Raw genomic sequence first — 23,578 nt, 5'->3', positions numbered from 1 at the left:
CCGCCGCACCCCCGGCTCTCGCCGCCCATTGGCTGTCTGCGCCTGAGGAACGCGGAGGGTTACGAGGCATGCCGGGAATCGTAGTCCTCTGAGCGCCGGCGGCCGCCATGGGCCGACCAGGGCACCGCCCGGAAGAACTATTATTCCCAGCGTACCCTGCGGCTACGGGGCAGTAGAAAGGCCAGAAAGGCATTGTTCTCTGTTAGGCTGGGTAGAGACAGGAGGGTCCCGCGGAGGATGGAGGAAAAACTCCCCACCGGCATCAAGCCCTACCTGGACAAGCTCACCTTGGGCGTCACAAGGATCTTGGGTGAGTTGCGTTGAGCTACAGACCACGGGGCGGGGGCAGGCCGTGGGCGGGGGGAGCCACCCTTTTGTGACAGCCCCTCCTGTGAATCGCTCAGCTGAGCAGCCTGTGCACACACACAGACACATCCTTGTTTTTGGAAGCAACGGCAGGAATCCCGAATCTCTCGACTTTAAGAGTTTCATAAACACCAGAGAAGGAGAAGGTGGTGTTTTATGAAAAATCATGGAATCGTTGAATGTTAAAAGGTGGGAAGAGACCGCTAAGATCATCCAGTCCCAGCCCTGATGCTATGGGCAGGTTGCTCAAGGCCTTATCCAGCCGGGCCTTGAGCACTGTGAGGGATGGACATCCGCAGCTTCTCTGGGCAAACCTGCCAGTGTCTCACCACCGTCAAAGTGAAAATTTTCCTAATACCCAACCCAAATTTCCCCTCTTTCAATTTGTATTCGTTGCTCCTTGTCCTCTCACTTACAGCTCATAATGAAGAGTCCCTCTCCAGCTTCCCTGTAGGCCCTCTCTAAATATTGCAATGTTCCTATGAGGTCTCCACACAACCTTCTTGTGTAAATCGTGCCTCAATTTGATCCTCTGTGGTAATGTGGGGTCAGCAGGGAGTATGCCCCATGAAGGGGAGTTTGGCATGGTTTATCAGTGTTCTGGTAGAAGGCCGATTTGTCAATCTGCTCGGGATCAGATCCCATAAATAGTTGCCCTGTGGCTCATTCCCACATTGAGACTTGTTCCACAAAATGCCCTGATTGTCATTTCCAGGTTTTGCTCAGATATTGAGCCTTCTTGCGTCCCCTCAGCTCCCTCTGAAGTTCAGCAGGACTGCAAGGCATCCAAAAGAGGTATTCTCAGACAAAACTTTACTCATATCAGTGGAATCATAAGCATTTGTGCAAGTATTTGTGTGTGCAAAGGATTTCAGCATTAGACCTTTCGTACCTCAGCAGGACAGAGCACAGGTCTTATTTCTAAGGCTGAAAAGCCATACATCTATCCCAAACTATGTGTACAACAAGATTACAAATTGCAGTCCTGGAATTTCTTCCTGGGAATCTTAGAGCCAAAAGTGAGCTCTGTTATTATCTCACCCCAAAGAGGCATTGAGTTTCACCTTATAACCTCAGTGTATCTATAGTTGCACTTGGGTTTGGATAGCTGCTCAGACAGATGAGATTAAAAGATATGGGTTAAATTCTTTCTCTGAGCTTCAGTGAGGACAGGATTTCACCCTCAATCTCTGATCAGTGTTGTCATACTGACTTATTATTAGACTTCTTGAGGGGAGTGGTGGGTGGATTTTTTTCCTGTTTGTTTGTTTTGTTAGTTGTGGGGTCAAGATAACATTATCTCTGCTCTGTGAGTGAAACTGATGGTCATCATCATAGCAGAAGCTTCTTTGAAGTAGCTCTTTTTAAAAAATTACTAGCCCTGCCCACATTTTCACCACCCTCAGGTGTGTGAGAGCTGTGAGATGTGAGCTGTGTCCGAATGTTGTGTTGCCATATAAATTGTTTTGGGTAGGTGTAATGGCTACACTAGCAGGACATGGCAATGCAGGTATGGCTCTGAAAGTCCTGCAATGTCCCTTTCATGTGGAAGTTGTTTCCTGGTTTGTGTTTTTTTTCTTTTTCTCTCTGCGTTGCTGGCAACTTGTATTGTGCAATACAGCAATGTCCATCTCAGTGATGTTTTACTCCTTTTCTGTGTCTCTCCACACCTTCTGGGAATTTGGCCCATTTTTTCCAGTGAAGTAGTCCAAGGCATTTCAGCTGTGCCACCAAATTAATTAGAATTGCTTAGCTAATTGGGAAACATAACCAGTCTGTTCAGTGCTTGTTTCTTTCAAATAAAAAAGGGTATTTCATTCAGAGTGACACCTCACTCTCTATTTATTACTACTAGAAACTATCTTACTTTAAATCTTTCAGAAAGTCTCATGAAGTCACTTGATATTTTCTGCCTAAAGTAAGGTACAATAAGGCATTGTTTTGTTGGTTTGGGTTTTTTTAACTTTAGTCTCTGTGGAAGTCCCTACAAGAAGGGATATTTCTCACAAGCATTGTGGAGGCTATACCTTGAGGGGAAAAAAGGGAGAGGTCTTTCCCATTGCCAGTACTCATTTTGCTGAAGTTCTGTGAGTAATAGAAAATTCCAGAAAGATATTATTCATAACTAAGTCAGAATGGAAGGTGTTGGCTCTTCTGGAATGCCCAAGATGGAACCATATGTCACTATTAGCACTCTGTATTAGATAAGAATGTAACTATTGAAACATTTTAAAATTAGGCTGACAGTTTAGCCAGCTTACAGGCAGTAAAGATAGTAAAGTAAAAAAGAAAGTAAAATATAACTGTAAAGACTGAAAATCCTGTGGTTTTCTGCTTCAGCTTTGTGTCACACCATTACGTTGACTGTTTCTGATTAATACTGCAAAGTGGTTTTGGGAGCTTCCAGACGAAATGTCCTAAAAATAGGGCTGAGTTTACTATGATCTTGATTCAGATTAATTTATAGGGTGTAGTCTGAAGAAGTTAAGCTTTTTCATGTATCTAGGTGACACTAAAGTGGCTTCTTTATTTCTTCCATCTGGAAGGAAACGCAACTCATTGCAAAGTTTACCCAAATGTTCAGTGGCGCTCCTGTCCATATCTATGTGCGTTTGTTAAATATGGTCTTCAGTTTACCTACAGTATATTTTTAATATAATATTTGGGCTTTTAAGATGGAATTTCTCTTTCTTTTGATGTTGGATTTGGTTCAGACCTCTTTAGAAGTTGCATTCTCTCTTTCCTAGACTTCTTCTTTGACTGATACGATATTTAATCTTCTGTCATCCCAGCCAAGATGTTGTGCATGATGAATTAAACATCCCTGCTGTTTTCTTTGATCACAGAAATAACAATTACTCTGTTATTATAATCTCCTCAACTTGTCATAAGGTTTGCATAGCTTAGATGGAAAAGACTAGTTAGATAATTGATTCCACTCACTCGTTCACACAGCTTATATTTGAGCAAGAGACAGATCACCCCGCCTTGGACCCACCTACCAGAAGTGAAACTTTGTGAAACGTCAGAGTCTTCTGTATGTTGGGGGTCCCCCTTGGCCAGACAAATTTACCTGTGTGACCAACTATGAAAATTTTTTTGTGTTTTTAACTTGGAGTTTATTTATCTGATGCCTTGTTTTTTCTTTTCAATTATCTGACAATGTAACAATCAATATTTCCAACTGAAGTGAAGTTTAGGCTTCCTGAAACTGAGTGCCACTGTTCCACCAACAGAACAGACAAGAACAATGCTATTAATAGAATTAAAAGCCTGGCATTGAAGATAAAAAACAAACCAAAGCTCTCTAGTGCCTGCTTTTCCTGTCTGGTGCACTGTGTATGTTTTACCAGAAAGCAATTGTAATGTGTGTGACTGCTTTAGGGGCCAGTACTTTCACAGCAGAGCCAGTCTTGAAAGCCTTGCATAGTTATCACTTCTATTCCATGGCGCTGTCTGCTGGGCTTGCAGTTCCCACAACAATTTAGTAGTCTTTCTGGACTTGATCCAAAGAGAATTATCTCAGGGGAATTATTTCAGTTGGCTGTGGGTGACATAAAACATTATAAAATAGTAATTGTAAAGGAGTCTATTCTGCCATCACACACCTGAAAGCACCATGTGGCTTAGTATCTTACATTTATATAGCATTCCTTCCCATAAAATATTCAGAAGATTTTATAGATTGATAGAAGGTCAGTGCTTGTAACAAATTTTCATATGTCCAGCTGAGGTTCCAGAGAACTGATGTTTGCTCATGCAGATCCCTTCAGCATGATCAGGTTCTGTGTCTGTCCAAACCCATTGAATCCAGAGCTGAAATGTGCCTGCCCTTGTGGAATAGGGTTGTTAGCAGTTCACAGCAGCACTGCACTACATCTTGTGCCCAGGTGAGGATATCCTACTCAACAGAAACCATAGGGCATGCTTACAAATTAAGATTCATCCCCCTGTAAGAGTTTGCCTCAAAACTCATCACTGATTGTTTTTTCCATTTTCCATGAAAACCTTTGCAAAAGATCACACCTTGAAGACAAATGGGGTGTGCTTACATCATAGAATCATAGAATGGTTTGAGTTGGAAGGGACCTTAAAGATCATCTTGTTCTAACCCCTCCCACCCTGGGTAGGAATGTCACCCACTAAATTAGTGTACATGTACATATATATGTATTAAAAAAATCAAAGGATAACATTTTGTTCTGCACTAGACAGCCTCATACCAAGACATGCAAAGTACAGTTACAGACGAAAGAAAGGGACTGCTCAGTCACCAGCACAATGCTTGCAATCATTAATGCCTTTTCCCTGGCTGTCACTCAGATTAGTTTGCAAAATTGTCTGTCTCACAGTGTTGCTGTCACCCATGCCAGCTGCAAACATGCTCCTCTTTTCCTTTCAGAGACTTCCCCAGGAGTTGCTGAAGTGACTTTTGTGGAAAAGGAGCCAGCTGAACGCCACACAATCGTCTCTTGGGAACAAGTGAGTATTTTCCTGATAAAACTGCATTGAGGTCAGTTTGAATGTGCAGCAGCCCATGGAGAATGTCAAGTGCAATGGCAACCTTGTGTTTATGAGACAGCTTGTTACCAAGTTTGATGTATAGTGCAGCCTAAGCAGGTGTTGTTGGGTTTTTCATAATCAGGTATCACTGTTTTAGGCTGTCACATGCACCTGATTTGTTAGAGAAACATCAGTGTGGGTACATTCAGCATGACAGCTCTGAAAAGAAACGACATAACTGTAGTAGGCAGCTACAGTGGTGACTCAGTGGGGGGCAAACAGTTTTCTGACTCAGGTCTGAAAACATTTTCCAACTCCCTTTCAAACAAAATGAAGCAGTGCTTTGTTATCCGTGGCCATTAAAGGTAAGGCCTCAAGCTGGCAAATAAACTGAGCTACCCAGTTTGTTCCAGTTATCTTTTTCTATTTTTAGTCTCAGCCATTCACTTCAATTTCTCATATCCCTTTCTTTCACCTCCTCCTTGGCTGCCCAACCCAAACTCTTGGCTAGGACATGTCCCACTGCCTGTTGTAGAAAACTGTGAAGGACATGTGCTACCTTCATTTTGCATTATCTGACCTTACTGCATCAGTCTATGTGATCAGAGAGCTCCTGAAAACTGTTGTGTGACTCAGGGCATTTTCATTCCCTTTTTGGAATATACATATCTTCATAAATCCCATGGCCATGGTTGAATAACTGCTTGGTAGGTATTGCTTGTATAGGGATGGGACAATAGAAGCACTGTGGCCCTTGGAAAGGGACGTGGCAGAAAATGGAGTTGAGTGAATCATCCTCCCTCTGCTCTAATCCTGGCTGTGGCTTAAAGCAGCTGCTCCCAGAGACTGCTCTTGTTACCACTGCATAAAATACCTTCCCCTTTGACACCATGCCATTTACTGCTTTTCCTAAACAGTGAGGAAAAGTCTTACACTAGTTTTGGCAATGCCTTATTCCAATTAGTGACATTTATCAAGAACATATATAAAAAAAAAAAAAAAAAATATATATATATATATATATATATATTCCAGGTCTGAATGTATGTGGTGTAAACCTGTGTGTTACTTACTGAAACTTGTCCAGAAGTCAGCAATTGTGGTCAGGGAGAAATGTCCTGTTTTTCAGGTTTGTGTAAACCGATCCCTGGTTTCCTGTAGCTATTGTTCAGGTATTGGGTTACCTGAGCTGGAAAGTTTGAGGCACCATGACTGCAAGCCAGCTCAGGTGTGGGAACACAGAGTAATATTTGCTCATTCTTCTGTTGAGTGGAGAGGACTGCTTCTCCTGGACATGGTGCTCATTCCTCTCATTTTCAGGTGCTGCTTCTCCTCTAAACTAAAATGGGTTTATTTCACAGCTGAGCTATTCTTGTAAAGCCAAACAAATGCTGTAGCCAAAGCACTTCATTCAAGAGAAGCCAAAACAAATTTCAATTCCCACCCTCCCTCCCACTACCCAGCAATGGACTAAGTCAATCGTGAATGTAAATGTTGAAAATTAAATGAGTACAGTTGTGTTGGACTTCTAATAGCGAAGGACTTAGCTGTCTGTTTCTTTGGTTTTGGTTCCCTTTTCTTTGACAATTTTTTTTTTATTAAAAAAAATTAAAGCTCCCTTCTCAATTTAAAAGGTAGCTGGATTTTTTTTTTTTTCCCCTTGAGCTATGGGGATGAAGTGTGAATCTAACCCAGTCTACACAGTTGCAGGACAAAATGTTCTGCCGTGATGATTAAGTGGAATGCACTCAACAATTCACAAAGCCGTTCCAGGATGAACTTGTACCTCATTTGTACAATTTGTAGGTCCTGAACCTTACCTTTCTTGAATTTGAATACATCTGTTTTTATCGGATTTACGGCCACTAGGTGGCAGTACTTTTACACATAATCATTTCCCCATGGCTGAGATTTTTAACAAGATTTCGTCAGAGTATATTTTTAACTTCCCTCTACATATTTTGTTATGAAGCTATTTTCAAACTATTTGAAACTATTTTTCTGTGATGTAGGAAAAACTGGTGAAACTGTTCCCAAAACTACATTATTTGTCCCCCAACAACTTCTCTATTAAGACTCATTGCGGGGCATTCCACAGACTCACCAAATAAAAGCTTTATTCTTTAGATTATTGTTTAATGGAATAAATTTTTCCAGGAAAGATTGTTTTACTGAGAAAAGAATCCACGTGTTCAGAAGTTCTTAAAAGAAAATCAACCTTTTTAAAATTATTAATTAACATATTTTACTCATGCTGGGTATATGCATTTTTTGTTTCCATCAGCCATGATTTCTAAATTGTGCTGTGCCATGTTTGTGCTACTACGTAACTGGATACTGTTGTGTTTTAAAATCTCACCTTGCTGAGATTATTTTAATCTTTAAAATCTTAAGCTTGTTGAATGTCCCTTAGCTATGATGAAGCTTTGCAGGGGAAGCTGAGCTTCATCACAGGAGTTAGTGCAGTAAGGCTGTAGGAGAGAAGAAGAAAATTTTCCCAATGCAGAAAGAGCTGTTAAGTGTTACATGTCAGGAAATCAAGCTGGAAATTGCTCCTGAAGAATTTATTGGAAATCAGTACACACACAAAAATGCTTAAGGTGTACGATTGCCAAGTGTATTTACATGGGTAAAGCAATCACTTCCCCTAAAAATGTAAGCAGTTCATTATATTTTAATAAAACCAGATTTTTCAATATTTCCTCATATTTAAACCAACTAAGATGTTACCTTTTCTCCAAGAGAGACAAGAAGTGCAAGAGGGAGTAGAGACAGTTACCTGGTCACCAGAAAACCAGTGCTAATAACTATTAGTGCTAATAACTATATCATCCTAAGAAATCTTTCCCACTCTTAAAATTAGGCTGGCAATGGCTCTACTCCCCTCCACATGCAATTTTTAGAAATAGATGTTACAGTGAAATACTGCTAGGAGGCACTCTGGTGCAGTGGCTGAATAACATTTTCTTTCTTGTGTCAGCTGGAAGAAAAATCAGTCACTCACATCCTTGTTTTGGTTTTCAAAAAATAGAAAATTTATTTTTGTTAGAGGGACACAGGTACCTGAGACCATTTTCTCTTGTTCTTCTCACTTGTTACTTGGGAGAGAAACCTGACCCACACCTGCTTCCAGGAACTTTTCAGGTGTTAGAAAGTGGAAAGATCTCCGTCAGCCTCCTGTTCTCCAGTCTGAACACCCCCCGCTGCCTCAGCCACTCCTCTCAGGCCTGTGCTCCAGACCCTTCCCCAGCTCTGTTTCCTTCTCTGGACACACTCCAGCCCCCTCAGTGTCCTTCTTGCTGTGAGCAAACAAAGCTGAGCACACATTCCAGGTGTGGCCTCAGCCGTGCCCCCAGCCCAGGGGGACGGGCCCTGCCCTGCTCCTGCCGGCCCCTCCATGGCTGACACAGGCCCGGGGCCTTTGGCCTCCTTGGCCCCCTGGGCACACCCAGCTCCTGTCCAGCCACTGGAAACCAGCACCTCCAGGGCCTTTCCCACTCAGCAGCTTTCCAGCCACTGTCCCAGCCTGGAGCTGCAGGGGGTTATTGTGACCCAGGGACAGGACCCAGCACTTGGCCTGGTTGAACCTCACACAATTGGCCCCGGCCCATGGATCCAGCCCGTGCAGATCCCTCTGCAGAGCCCCCCTGCCCTCCAGCAGATCAGCACTGACACCCAGCTTGGCCTTGCCTCAAACTGACTAAAGGAGCTCTTGATTCCCTCACTCAGATCATCAATAAAGATAAAAAACAGTACAGTACAGAGCCCCCAGTACAGAGCCCTGGGGGACACCACTACTGACCAGCTGCCTGCTGCAAGTAATTCCATTCACCAGCACTCTCTGGGCCAGGCCAGCAGCCAGTTTTTAACTCAGAGAACAGAGCATCTAAGCCACAAGCAGCTGGTGTCTCCAGGAGAATTCTATGGGATACAGTGTCAAAGACTTTTCTAAAGTCCTGGAAGTCAACATCCCCAGACTTTCCTTAATCCACTAAGAGGGTCACTGTGTTACAGAGGGAGATTGGGTCGGGCACTAATGCCTTTCACAAACCCATACTGGCTGGGCCTGATCCCCTGGACCTCCTGTAAGTGCCATGCGATGGGCACTCAAGAAGATCTCCATGGCTTCCCCAGCACTGAGGCCAGGCTGACAGGCCTGTAGTTTCCCTGTTCCGCATTCGAAGCCTTACATACAATCCAGGAACCTCCTGAGCTGCTCCCTCTCTACTGCATAGTGTTTTCAGCACATTTCTGGAATGTTATTCTCCTTGCTTCTACAGCATCTCTTTTTGAGTCCACTTATGCACTCAGGGTGTGCACCTTCAACAGTCCTTCTTGGCATCCTTCTTGTGCACCCTTAATATTAGCCAAACCTCCCATTCCTGACGCCCATGGGCACAGGATCTACCCACCTTGAGCTTGCCTTGTGGCTGTGACTGTGGGAGAGATAGGAAGTGGATCCAGCAGGGCCAGTGAGTGAGGAAAGCTGTGTTTCTTCAAGCTGCATGATGGGGAACAGGCTGGAGGACTTTTGGGAGGTAAGAAGTATTTCTTACACGGTGTTCCCCCTCTTGTTAAGCTTTATAACATATTGAAAAACTGGCTGCACAACAATATCCTCTAGAGAACTTTGAAACGCTGTTCTCTGCAGCAGAGGATGAAGTCTACTGCAGCCCCAGAAGATCAAGGTGATGTCCTGGGAGCTCCCCAGGTCAGATTTATTAAAGGTGCAAGAACACTTTAATACGTTACATAAATTAACATCAACATTCACTGACAGCTAGGACAAACCAGCCATAAAACTGCAGGACATTAAGGAGAGAGAAGTGTGGCTACTGATGTGGTCTAATTCTTGGAAGCCCTGAGAAGTGACATGAATGCCTTCCTTCTCTCCCCAGAAATTGGGTAAAACTCATTCATGTTTTTAGAGAAGTCTCTCTAGAGCTATATGTTTTGAATGCTTTCTGTTTATTTAGTATATTTGCTTGAGAAACATTCTTTCAACGTAGTTTCAAGTGAATTGCCGTATGTCAGGGTTCTTAGCTTTGGATCCATTTCTAATCAGCTCCTGGCCACAAAAATCAGATTTTCGTATTTTTCTATGTACTCAATGGACTATGCTTTCTTGGGAGACTATTTTGAGATATTACAAAGAACAAAGAAAAGGAATAGACCTCTCACACCATATTAAGCACTTGGAATATTTTGTTTTATGAGCTGATGAGTGTAACCAGATAACTGGAATGAAAACAGCTGCTTGCCAGGGCGGTGGCTAAGCCAAGTCTGACATGTTATTTAGCAACAGTGTATTTTGTGGGGCTGGAGAACACAACTCTGACAACTACCATTTGAGCAAGAAGAACACAGAGTTTGATAAGCCATTTTTAGTATATAGTGTCTTTTTTCTGTGACTTCTGTCAGAAGAAGATAACTATTCTGATGTCATATGGTCATGTGACTAAGCACAATATGACAGATCAATCAATCCTTTCGATCAGATGAGAGAAATGGGTGCTAATGAAGTTTTTTATTTACAGGCCTTTTTCTGTAGACTCCAGACCTGCTCTGGTACTGCATTTTCTACCCATATATTTTGTACCAGTGTGGTTTAGAGCATCCTGAAATAAATTCAGACAGTGGCCATCTGGAGAAACATTCACATGTTGATCTTTTTCAAAAGGAGGATTCAGAGCATAAAACCTATTCAGATGTGATTTTTCTCTTGTCTTAGCTATGTTTGCTAAATTGGGCTATGCCTGAGTTGTAGCAAGATTTATGTGGATACTACAGTGGAAGTTTTTAAACCTTAGATTTTGTCGTCCTAGTGGATCTGGTTCTCCTGCTTGGAGAAGAACACCCACTAAAGTCAGGAGACCACATATGTGTTATGTGTTTTTACTGCTGCAGTGAATTAGTTTGAATTGGTGGATTTGAAATGTAGTTAAGTGTTATGTTAATTTTTGTACTCTGCTGAGGCTTTGTAGCAGGTCTGTCATACTTTCTTCATAGTTTTAGCCGAAGTCACTGTGCTTACAGGTACAGCTTGAAACTGGAAGTGATGAAAGCACAGCATGAAATTATAAATATTTAGGACTGAGGAGAACCACAGAAGAAGGTGTGTTTGTTAAAGGCATTTGAAGAACTTCAGATATGTCCATGTGGTTTATTAATCACCTTAAACTTACCACCAGGTCCTCAGCCATCAGCAGACTCTTGTCGTAGGATGGTAAATTCTTCTAAAAACAGCCTCTGCAATGTCAGGGTATCTGCTGAAGATTTTCTCTGTCTGGATTAAGAAAGCTCTGAGCTACTGACCAGGATGCTTGATGAAGCAAGTAAAGTGACCTGCCCTATTGCAAGCTGCAAAGCCATTAGTGTCTGGGACTCTTCAGTAGCAGTCAATCAACATTAATGGATGTGCTTTAAAAGTAAATTAACAAGCACAAGGTTGTGGGCAGATTAGGCGCTCCTACATAGTGTGTACACCCCAGTTTAGAGACTGTAGCAACTCAAAAAAAGTGTCTGTAAATAAGGCTTTTACAGGCAGAAAGGCTGTTCTGGTCCTAGGGGAGAGAGGACATGTGAACAGGATGAGACCAGCGCCTTCCCTTGCTCATCCAGCAGCTGATGGCTAGAGGCCAGCATTGCAGCTGGATTCACAGCTGGCAGGTTGCTCTTGCTGGATAGATACATCTCTCTTCTCTTGAAATGTTAAAAAATTCATGTCCCAAGTGAAGCAGAGGTATTTGAACTGCATGTGCATCTTCCTTTTCCTTAGCTACTGGTTACTAGAATATTCTGTCTTTATTTAATGGAACTTTTCCACAAGGAGAGTGGTGCAGCCCTTGGGCAAGTCAGCATACAGAGATTGTGGAACCTCCATCATGGGACACTCTCCTGAGTTTTGAGGTCTGATACTTTGGGAGCCCTGAATGTGACTGTTTTAAATTTGAACTCACTGGAGTCAATCTGTTTTTTTTTTCTCTAAAACAGTTACAAACAGACCAACAGGAACTCTTTTAGTTGTGCTTGTTGTTTGTGTTATTGAAACTGGCAGGCTTCCATTCTGTTTAATTTTATGTACTTGACACTTCAGCAAGAGCAGAGGTTCACTGGTCTGCAGCCAGTCCTGTCCCCAGGAGGAGGGTCTGCAAATGCCTATAGTTCTTTGGGCTTCTTTTTGTTCTGTGGATTAAGCCTTTTATCCTTCCATCCTTGTATTTGCAGCTTAACTGAAGAGTCTAAGTTAAGAACCAACGCAGGTATAGGAGAAGTTTTCTGGTTCCTAGAAACTTGAGTTCACTGGGGTTGCTTCTTTCACTGGTGGCTCAAAAGGAAGCAGGCTTAGGAGCCACAGCCATTCACTGAAGTTTGGAGGGATGAAGCCAGACCAGCAGATTTCTGAGTCTGGCTTTGCATGTGCCTGCACACATACTTTTTGTTAAGTGAAATGTCAGATCTACTTGAGTATGTGCAGCTTTTGAGTCTATGCTTCTTACACCTACTTGGAGCTGAAATTCCTCAGAAGAAGAGAGTCATTGTAGTAATATTGTACATGCTTTAGTGGAATAGGTAAATTTAGTCTGATTTCACTTAGGAAAAACCCTATTCTTTTAAGGCATATATATGAAAAAGCTAATTGTTCTGATTTATGTGAGTTTGGAGTGGCTGCTAATCTCAAAAGGTAACACCATGTCTCAGTTTGGGAACAATGCTGTAATAATTTTGTGATGACTAACTGCTCATTGTGAAATTTTCCCAAGCTACCTTTGTTAAGACTAGCAGAGTCCCAAGAAATACGCAGTTTTTTCCTCAAGGCTTTAGAATGAGATATTTGAACTGATTTGAGTCACCTTGGAGTTAAGCAAGAAGCTTGGTGGCAAATATTTCTGTACCAATTTTCAGTTGTTCTTAGGGTTTGACGCATGTTCTGCATTTTCCCATTACACTTTGATTGTTATTTGCAGAAAAACTCCTGTGTGTTACCTGAGGATTTAAAGAATTTCTATCTGATGACCGATGGCTTCCAGATGACCTGGAGTGTGAAGACTGATGGTGAGTCCCTGTGTATCCCCTCCACTGACAAGCTCAGTTCATTGCAACCAGTCCCTCTTCTGCAGAACCTCTTTAATTTCAAACTTACTTTCTGCACAATCAATACACATCTCTCAGGACAAAATCTATTGCTTGCATATTCTGGCATCCCGCAAAAGAGGTACATACACTCTTTCTTTCTGGCAAGAAACTAATTATTCATGACACAAATTCTGTTCTGTAATACACTGGCCATCTGTTGACACTCAGATTTAGGTGTGTCATTTAAACCTCATACCTAACTCCCTCTGTAAGTTCATGTAGAGAGAAACAACTGTAGCTCATCCCATCGTAAATCAGTAGGAAGAGTCACCCCCTGATAATGCTTCTTTCTCATTAAAATGTGTATGTACATGTTGGAGCCTGATTCTGCTTTCCACCAGCTAAAGTCCAAGCTTCATTATCCATCCTTGTTCGGCAAAAATCAGGTAGTTTGTTCGCTCTGCAGCTGTTATCCTGGCTCTCATTGGCTTCAGGCAGGGTTCTCCCATTGGGCTGTGGACACTGCTCACTTCTGGAGATGGGTGTCAAATGCAGGGTCTTCCTCAGGAAGTGAAATGGCATTTCAGAGACAGTTCATATCAGGGCTTCAGCACCTGCATGACTCCCATCGTATTTCAAGGGGGACTAATGACTTGTGTGGAGTCTTGTTTTCAGGGCTCACAAGTGCATGGAGACCAAGGCTGCTGGTACAACTGTCTTGTTTGTGCAAACACCCAGCAGTGCCTTCTGAGACCCATCACGCTGGCACGTGGCTGAACAGGGTGCTTGCTGCCTTGATGTCTACTAACAGTGTGAGTCCTCAGAAACACAGACAAGTGACAAGTCCTGTAGGATTCTTTCAAGAGCACCCACATGTTGATGCTCTGATAAAATCCTCTGTGGAAGTGGGAACCAAGAGGATGTACCCAAAACAGATACATGGAGCGGAAGAGGACAAGCTGCCCAGTAAGCTGTGAATTTGTGGGTTGGTTTCTGATAGGAAGGGCAGTAGCAAGGAAAAGAGCTTTGAGGAAGAGGCTGTAGCTGAAATCCTGTAGCCAGGATTTTTAGTTTTTCACAGGACTGAGCTAACTGCTGCAGCACAGTCCTTGCCAGCAGTGTAATACCCATACCTTTATAGCTCTGAGATGGTGTTGCATCACATGTAAGTGGGAGTCTGTGTTTGAAAAAGCCTCATTTTTGCTCTTGTATAACCATTCTTCACCCCACAGAGGTTGATGTCTGGAGGAAGATAAATGCCTCCCATGCCTTCCTGACACTGGATGTGATTAATGATTGGTTTTGTTGCAGATACCCCGATGCCCCTGGGCTCCATGGTGATTAACAGCATCTCAAAGCTGTGCCGGCTTGGTGGTTCCTCTATGTACACTCTGCCTAGTGCTCCAACTCTTGCTGACCTGGAAGATGACACAGATGAGGAAGGTAAGGCACAGTTAACAGTCTCATCCCTTTTGTTCTATTAATGTTAGAATATGGCACAAGATATGCGGACCAAACACTTTTCCACCAGGTTGCTCAGAACTCCATCCAGCATAGCCTTAAACATTTCCAGGGCTGGAGCATCCACAATTTCTCTGGGCAGCCTATGCCAGCACTTCATCACCCTCACACAAAAGAATTTTTTCCAGTATTGAATGTAAATCTGCCTTCTATCAGTGTGAAGCCATTCCCCCTTATTCTGTCACTATATATCCTTGTAAAAAGTCCCTCTCCATCTTTCTTGTGGGCTCCCTTCCACGTACTGGAAGGCCACAATTAGGTGACCCTGAAGCCTTCTCTTTTCCAGGCTGAACAAATCCAATTCTCTTTGCACCTCAGCTATCCCCCATGGCAGGGAAATTGGAACAAGATGGTCTTTAGTGTCCCCTCCATTTTACAATAAATCTGCATTACTCCAGATAGATGGGGATTACTTGGTCTAGCAACCTGGTCTAGAGAAGGGTGTGCCTGTCCCTGTCAGGGCAGTTGGAGCAAGATGATCTTCCAGGTCCATTTCCAGCCCAAACCATTCTGTGATTCTCTAATTCTCTGTCTCCTGGGCTGAATCTATTACGTATCTTATTAGTTCCCTACTGCCTTGGCAGGTGCATCAGTGTGCTGTGAATGTCATGGGGATTAGTGTTACCTGCATCCTCTTTTAACAGGCCTTTTCCCTGTTTAAACTTTCACCTGAGCCTTGCTCCAGTGATTCAGCTTCCAAAATCTTTGTGTGCTTAAGGTGTTAAATGAACAAAAGATAACAGGTTTTGTTTTGGTAGTGAAGACAGCTGGAATTGGAAAAGTAACTGGTATGTACATATAACTGTGAGGCTACCCTGCCTAGAAATGCTGGGAATGCTGCTATTTAGAAAGAATAAAAAAGAAAAAGAAAGCCCACTCATTTTGTCAGAGCTCTCACATCCACCTGGAAAAAGCAAGAGGATAAGAACACAGCCAGGTGTCACACCAATTTCTTAAAAGAGTGCTATTTGATTTCAGTCTTGTCTCTGCACCTCTGTAAGCTCTTCTAGCTCCTAAATGTGGCTGAAAGTAGTTTTGATATTCAGTTCGGCTGCAGTCCTGATCTTCTAGAAATGCTCAGTGATGGTTGAGGGTCTCAAGTTGAATAAGAGTCAGATGTGATTGTTGAGAAGGATGCTGATGTCATACTGGAATGTAAGGAGAAATATCTATCTCTGCAATTTCATTGAAGTCTTGTCCGAAGAGAAAAAGAATAAATTGTTCTCCCTGTCCTCCTTAGAAAAAAATAAATTGGACAAAAAAAGGAATCCTCTATGCAACAGAAATAATGGGCTTCAGTTGTAGCAATGAAGATTCAGGATCCATGAGGAAAACTTCTAAGTGATAAGTGATGGATTTGGGTTGAGTACCTAGAGATTGTGCCTGTGCCTTCTCTTACACTGGAGAACTTTAAGAAAAGATTAGACAAACCTCAGGGGTGACATCTGTAAACCTTGACTCAATGCCAGGGAGGAAGTAGAAGTCAGCTTATCTGCTTTCAGCCATCTAATTTTGACTCTGTGGTTTGTTTTCCTAACAGAGATGAAAATTTTTCTCACTTTTTTGGGTTTTTTTGGTTGGTTTTCTTTCAAACATAGGGAACTTAATAATTTCCAAGAAGTATAAATGTAATAGTTTGATTCAGTTCTTCATCAGCTGATTTATTAATGTATAAAACAGATAGGCTCTTTGCAACTGAGTCACAGTCAGTTTTCCAAACATGTTTCATAAATTTTTTTCCTTGCTTTCAGGTAATGGAGACAAACCAGAGAAGCCACACTTTGATTCTCGTAGTCTTATCTTTGAATTAGACCCATGCAATGGGAATGGGAAAGTCTGTCTTGTTTATAAGCATGCTGAACCAGGTAAGACTGAAAAAAGAAAAGTTAGCTATCTCTTGTTGTGGATTCTGTCTGGAGGTCACATGTGGAGAGTCATCTTGTATTTCTGATCTTCTTTGCAATTTGTAAGTGAAGCTTTTACTGGGATGTTCTGTCTCCACTGAAGTCAGGAGCTAAATCTTAACTAGATCTAACATTTTCACTTTTAGTGTTGGAGTCTGAGTTATAACTTATGATATTTGCGTGCATAGAAATGGGGAAGTATTCACATGACCTACAGACAATTGAGTTGAAATAACACAGAGCTCCACTAATAGAGTTACTTGCATGTCTTGGAACACAGCCATTACATTTTGATGAGAAAGGGTATAACTCTGCTTAGAAACAAAGTGTGGATGGTGAAAAAAAGCTGAGACAGAATTAGACTGGGTCTTCCACCTTGTGCACAGATCCTGGGTCTCAAGGTGCTAACTAGGCCAAATAGTGGCTGGAAGGGTTAATGGGAAGGTGAGAAACGGGAGCTGAGCTGTTTGTTCTGACAGATACAGAGATAGCTTTTGTCAGTGAGAGAGTAGTGAAACATCTAAGGCACTTGTAAGATAGTTGTCATCTGACACAGTGCATAGGTCACTAGATGTATGTGTGTTTGCTGTGTAGGATTGTGCAATTGCAATATACAGGTTCTTAAGAAAAATCCTGGGTTATTATCTTGTGCCTTTCATTGTATGTGACTACAAGTGCCATGGCAGGAAGTTCTTGTCCTCTTGCCTCCCCATGCTAGTGATTTCAGCACATGCAGTTGATATCCTGGGCAAAGGAAGGGAGCATTGGTTACAGGTGTGAATGTCAAGAGAGGAGCAGTCTGTTTAAATGACAGTGTTCAGCATCTCAATCTGCCAAGAAAAATCCTTCTTTTTATGCTACAAAGGATGTCACTACCAGAGAAATATTTGATCACTGTGGAAATATTTTGCAAAATGTGTTTTTGTTGGCAGCACATACTACCATGACTTCCAGACTCTGGACTCTATTCAGTAATCCAGATCACTGACAATTGAGTTAGTTGCTTTTTACTTTGTGGGGCAGATAAATGTTTGCCATAATTGTACTTTGAACATATACTACAAAGTTGCTGATGTCCAAGAATGTTCCATGTAGCATGTCACTCCCAGGTTGTGAAGGAACAGCATTGCATTCATCGTCCAGCACACAGCTAGTCAAATACCCCATGCAGTGGGTGAACACTGGATAATGGGTAGGATGCAAAAGATTATAGTAAATAGGGCTAAATAGTAAATAGTGATCACATCAAGCTGATAGCTGGTAACTGATGGGGTTCTGAAAAGGTCTGTCTTGGGCTCAGTGCTCTTCAGTGCCTTCATGGACAGCTTGGACACAGGACTGGAAGGAATGCTAAGTTTGTTCATTATACTAAATTGGGAGGAGGTGATGTCTCCCTCAAAGGCCCTGCAAAGTGACCTCAACAAATTAGAGAGATGTGCAACCACCAACCGTATGAAGTTTAACAAAGACAAGTTCTGGATTCTGGGCTGAAGCAAGCCTGAAGGTGCCTAAAACAGCCCTTCTGACGAGTGTGTTGTGTCTCCCACCTGACAATGGCCAGGGGTTAAACTTAAGATTGCAAAGCAATGGTCTAATTTGTGCTTGTTTTATTCTAGTGGTCTCCCCTGACACAGAGATCTGGTTCCTGGACAGAGCTCTGTATTGGCATTTCCTCACCAAAACCTTCACAGCCTACTACCGCCTGCTCATCACCCACCTGGGTCTCCCACAGTGGCAGTATGCCTTCACCAGCTATGGGGTCAGCCCCCAGGCCAAGGTAGGACAGCAGAGTCCAGCCTGTCAGTATTCTGCATATAGACTGGAAAAACATCTTCGCACCTTTTGGCAAGCTGTCTGTCTGCTAAGGGGGGGCCTCCCTGCTGAGCCATGGAAGGGACCACAAGTTTTTTCCCAGTAACATGTTAACAGTAATTTGTTTCACAGTAATTTGAATTCACTACTATAGTGTTAACCCCGCTTTTCTCTCAGAAGTTGGGCCTTGATAAAAATTATGACCAAAAAAGGGCAATTTCAAGTCCTAGAGGTAGTTACAGAAGACCTCTACATAAACCCTTGTGAGCATTCCAGTCACTTATTATTGTTATTATTAAAATTACTATTCTGCCATGCCAAAATCCTGCTATTAGAGGCTTCTGCTGTTCTTCTGTGTTTGACAGGGCCTTCAGCCCTATCCTTGCCTCCTGTGAGAGATCAGGGGATGGAGCTGATGATCTTGCTGAGCACAGCTCATAAGCCAGCACAGTGTCTGTGCCCTTGGGCAAGGTCTGTTGGGACTGGAGTGTCCTGCACTTCACCCAGACACAACAGCTGTCTTACCAGCTTGAGATTCCCTGGTCCTGTGTGCACATCAGAATTACTAAAATCACTACTGACTTCCCATCAAACACTGGCTGTAGAATTTGGTTCTTCTCATTCCTGATGCCTTTCCTGTTGCACTGCACTGGACTTTATCAGTCAAGGCTATGGCACTGTGCTCTGCCTTTCTGTAACTTTCCTGCTATAAATATTTTATTATGTTCAGTATATTTGCAAACCTTAAGAGGAACCATTTGTATATTCCCTAATCATTTGCAGCCCCTGTTGGTTAAAATCCTCCTAGTTTGTTAACCATTATCATTTTACAAGTTTCAAAGGGGGTATATTAAAGCTGTTTTCCACTAAGCGGTATAGATGATTATCTATATTTTGGTATTGAACTTCTGTATGTCCTGCTCACCACTTTGCTGATGGTTTCACTGTGATTTGTATTACCTTAACTACTATAGTTTTATTTCTGACTTTGTTAATGCAAAACTAGAAAATCAGAAACAGAAACAATAAGACAAACAAGCACAAAATTCTTTGTGTAAGGAGTTTAAAAAATCCATTATTTTATGTGTGAAGAGAGGGAGGAAGGTTACATTTTGAGAAATTCAACTAGTTGGTTTTCAGCTTATAAGCACATATAAATTCCAAAGGTTTTTTAATCCTTTCTGCTTATCTGAATCTAAATAAATGTCTTTTAGTTTCATACCCTCCTTTTGCTTTTCCTCCTGTGGTGTAGGTCAGGATTCACTCTTTATAAGAATTACACTGCAGGAAAGGTGGTATTAGGATTCTCTCTGGTTCTCCTCTTCCCTCTCTGGAATGAAGTTCCAGGACTGGGGCTGTAGCCATGCCTTGTGTATCCTTATCACAAGCACTCTTCCCAGTCCTGTAAACTGCAAACTGATAAGTGGCATAGGATTAAGATCAAGTCTTGGGGAAGATGGGGAGCAAGGTGGAATTGTCTAACTGCAGTTTGAATTTAACCTATTCCTTCCCCACCATTCTGCCTTTCAGCAATGGTTTAACATGTATAAACCCATAACCATCAACACAGCACTCCTGTCTGAAGAAGCAGATTCCTTTGTGAACAAGCTGGACCCCAATAAGGTATTTAAAAGCAAGAACAAAACTCCAGTGCTCAAGAAAAAACAGCCTCCACAGCCACCAGGCTCCCAAAAGAGTCACACAAGCATGACCTCTGCCAAGACATCCTCACTAGCAGGGAATTCTTCAAGGAAGTGAGCCCGCTAGATCTGACTCTGGACAACATTTGCAATAAGCTTTGATGTTTTCTGCTGCAGAGTCTCTGTGGTTCAGACCAAGTTCCTCATGCATGAATAGATGTGCCCATGGAAAACACGTTGCAGCACTTGCACGAAATATAAGCTGCAATGTGGATGTAGTTCCTGGAGGCTCTTAAAAAAAATTGATACATCAATTTTATTCCCTTCTGCTACTTGCAGCATGTACTTTTCAGAGGGCATGAAGAAACCTTTGATGTCACTGATCCAAAGGGAAGCATTTGTTCCTGTAAAAACTGCAGCAGTGAAATGAAAGCAAATGTAATTCACTGTAACTTTAACCAGACCCATGCTGAAGTAGAGTGTGTGAAGATGTTTCTTCTGTGTCCTTTGAAAGAAAACTATCCTGACCTTGCATGCTGTGGGAGCAGGCTGGAACCCACTGAACAGAGAAGTATCTTTCACTCCACATAGAATCAAACTCTGCACTTCCCTGTGCTTCATGCAACTTCTGCTCTGAGATTCATGGTAAATGGGACTTGAGACTTCCATGTCTCTGCATTAGCCTAGCCACTTGCTCTGCAGCCCAGACCACTTTTTGGCCTTCAAGCTCCTCCTAGACTGGAAGGCAATATGTGTATTCTATTTGCCATCTGTGAGAGGTGTGGCAATTGTCTTCTGTTAATTAGGCAGTTTTCTTTACCTCTTCCACAAACCAATCCTCCCTCCAGGGAGATATCTGTTGTTAATGGGCCATTGAGTGTCACTGCATGACATAAAAATTGCAGCATCCCATTGTGAGCTGCTTCACCCGGGGAGAGGAGCCAAGCATTCCTACCTGGATATAATCTGAGATTTTGGGGCAACAGAATAGCCTTTCCACTGTATTCCCGGAGGAGCAGCTGCCTTTTCCACTGGATCTTCAGAGGAAGACCAGGCCCATCTACACCACCACTGTATCTTCAGAGGAAGACTACACCTTTCTGCAGGATCACTGCTCCAACAGAATCACACCTGCCACTCCAGGAGGACTGCAGCCAGCATTCCAATTGGACTGCTACCAACACCCTGACCAACAGGGTGTCAGGTCATATTCTGACTCTGTCAGTGTTTTGTATTACTGCATTGTTTATTTAATTTTTATTTTCTTCCGTAATAAAGAACTGTTACTCCTGCTCCCATATCTTTGCCTGAGAGCCCCCCTTAATTTCAAATTTATAACAATTCAGATGGAGGGGGTTTACAGTTTCCAGTTCAGGAGAGGCTCCTGCCTTCCTTAGCAGACACCTGTCTTTTCAAAACAAGACAGTGCTGTATCTTTTCAGATGGTGACACTATTTGCAATAATCCTGAAGCCAGAAGCTGTAAGATCCTTTGTTGCCTCCCTTTGTGGGAATTGCTGAGCGGAGAGTCAATGGTGTTGAGGCCCATCAGCCAGGAGGACCCCTTGGTTTGTCACACAGTCATTTGCAAAGCAGACCATTGAAACAGACACTTTTAAGGCAGGATCTCACCAGGGGCCACTGAGATCCTACAGCCTTAGAAGCCCCTGATGCTGTTTTCTATACTGTAAGTTTTCATGTTAGAACTGCACTTTAACCCTTTCACTGCTGGTTTTCAGTTAGTCCTGTTTGTTTCCATTACTTTTCTATGCTATTCTGTCTTCCAAATAATACACTGTAATCATGGTAGCACCCAATACATTTTGTGCCTGAATATGGAAATCAAAATCACTGTCTTCAAGTAAGCATTGACTGTTTAAACAGCATCATCTCTAACTTTTGAAAAACCACCACATATTTACACAAGACAAACCTACCTCACAGGGATGTTGTGAGGCTTTCATGAGTATTTGTATGGCCTTCAGAAAGATGAAGCCATCCTGTAAGTGCTTAATAGTATTTTAATAAATATTTGAATATTTTCCTCCAAAGTGATTGGGTATTTGAAGATGCTTTGGGGAGCACATAGACGTGGGATGCAAAAGCAAGAGCAGTGCTCAGGATGGATTGTTTGGGGTGCTTCTTCTATGTAGTAGAGAATCTCTTCCCTGAGAAAAGATGGGTTACAGTGCATTTAGCTTATCCCTCTTGAGCTACTCAGAAACTCCCAGTTAATTTCACACAGGCCAGAAGAATGAACTTTGTGGCAGCTGTTCTACTTCTGGCCTGCAGGAGGTGCAAAATCTCTGCAGCCACCAGCCCCTGCTCCAGGTGTATTTTGCTGCTTCTGGCACTGCCAAGAGCCCACCTTCAAATGCCATTGCTGCATTGCCTAGCAGCCACTCTCTGCCACTCCCAGATGACAAGAAATCCTCCAGTGCACCCTCTCAAGCCCATGTGCATCTGGAGACAGGTGAATCTCTTCTAGCTGCTCTACTGACATAAAGTGAGCTCTAAGGAGAAAGCACATGTCAGTACACCCAACCCCACCCCATGCCATAATACCTCAGTTATGCTTTTAGTATTGGGATGGGAATGACCATTAAATCCAGTAAATGCCCTTTTCTGGAATTCTGTAGAGTAGTGATGTTCTGTCACTTCCTGCTCTTGGAGAACTCTGTGTTGTTTGTTCATGGCACCCAGCCCTGGGACTGCAGTTACGTGCTTGGCATACGTACCGTACTTGCTTGAGCACTTTCTAGAAAAGTTAAGACCATTTTCACCCTCCTGGGAACAGGCAGCTTCTGATATTGTTCTGCCTCTAATCCAGTGACACCTCAAACTTGTAAGGCTGTTGCAGGCCCACTTCCTCATTCAGATGGAGGTAGCAGAATTCCTGCAGCAGCAGGGCAAGGTCTTATATTTCTCATGCATTCAGAGGTAGGAAAAAAGTATGGGGGGGGGCAGTTTGTTCAGGATTTTGGAGACACTGTCACAGAAGTTCTCTGACTTCTGTCCTGTGGTGGTAGTTGGTGTAGCTCAAGTCTAGAGTGTCAGTACACACATGGTTCTTTCCTGCCAGCATGTTCCAGCAAAACTGTGACAGGATTCAGGAAACCCTGTAGTTTAGTTTAGTAATTTTTTAATGTTTCCTGAATGTTCAGATCAAAACCAACAAAATAAAAAACAAGCACAAAAAATACCCCAAACAACCCAACAGGTTCATGTTTCTATTTTAGACTGTCCTTGTTCTTCTCTCTTCTGTGCTTTTCCAAACCAGGTGTTCGTTAGGGTGACAGATATGCAAATGAAGTAAGCCTAGGCCCCTGGTCCATCCCTGTAGTATCTGCATCTTACCAAGGAATATTCCAGGTCAAAATTTGTGTGTTAATTGACTTAATCATGTTGTGTCTACCACTGTTGATGCCTGTATTTTGACTTATATGAATATATACGTATCTGGAGACTTGTAGCTCTGCTTTGCTTTTCTTCAGAATATGATGATTGAGGGTTGAGTTTTGTTTTGGGTTTTTTTGGTTTTTGGTTAGGGTTTTTTTTTGTGGATTTTTACACAGGGGGATTGAATAATTCCGTAAGGTCACAGCCAGGTCTAGCCCTACATAGGTCTTCTCAATATCTCAGATACCAAGTTCGTCTGTTTAAGCAGAGTAGGTTTACTGAAATCTAGTCCCTCATCCCACCAGCGTGGTGGACAGACAGATGTGCCCTTCACATGTGTTGTCACAGTACATGGCCA

The 23,578-nt window shown here is 42.6% G+C and overlaps 1 protein-coding gene across 1 annotated transcript; it reads left to right on the top strand.

Annotated features, from left to right (window-relative positions):
* The first annotated feature begins 152 nt into the window (after positions 1-152).
* TPGS2 (tubulin polyglutamylase complex subunit 2) lies at positions 153-21,872 on the top strand. The gene is made up of 7 exons (XM_054651994.2): positions 153-310; positions 4,769-4,848; positions 12,837-12,924; positions 14,257-14,388; positions 16,218-16,331; positions 17,987-18,147; positions 19,713-21,872. The coding sequence occupies exons 1-7, from the start codon at positions 238-240 to the stop codon at positions 19,938-19,940; spliced, it is 876 nt and encodes a 291-aa protein (XP_054507969.1). The 5' UTR covers positions 153-237; the 3' UTR covers positions 19,941-21,872.
* Positions 21,873-23,578: the final 1,706 nt, after the last annotated feature.

This window comes from Agelaius phoeniceus, chromosome Z (assembly GCF_051311805.1).
Source record: "Agelaius phoeniceus isolate bAgePho1 chromosome Z, bAgePho1.hap1, whole genome shotgun sequence".
NCBI lineage: Eukaryota > Metazoa > Chordata > Aves > Passeriformes > Icteridae > Agelaius > Agelaius phoeniceus.
Note: the sequence above shows the minus strand (reverse complement) of the source record. Positions and strands in the feature narration are given on the sequence as shown.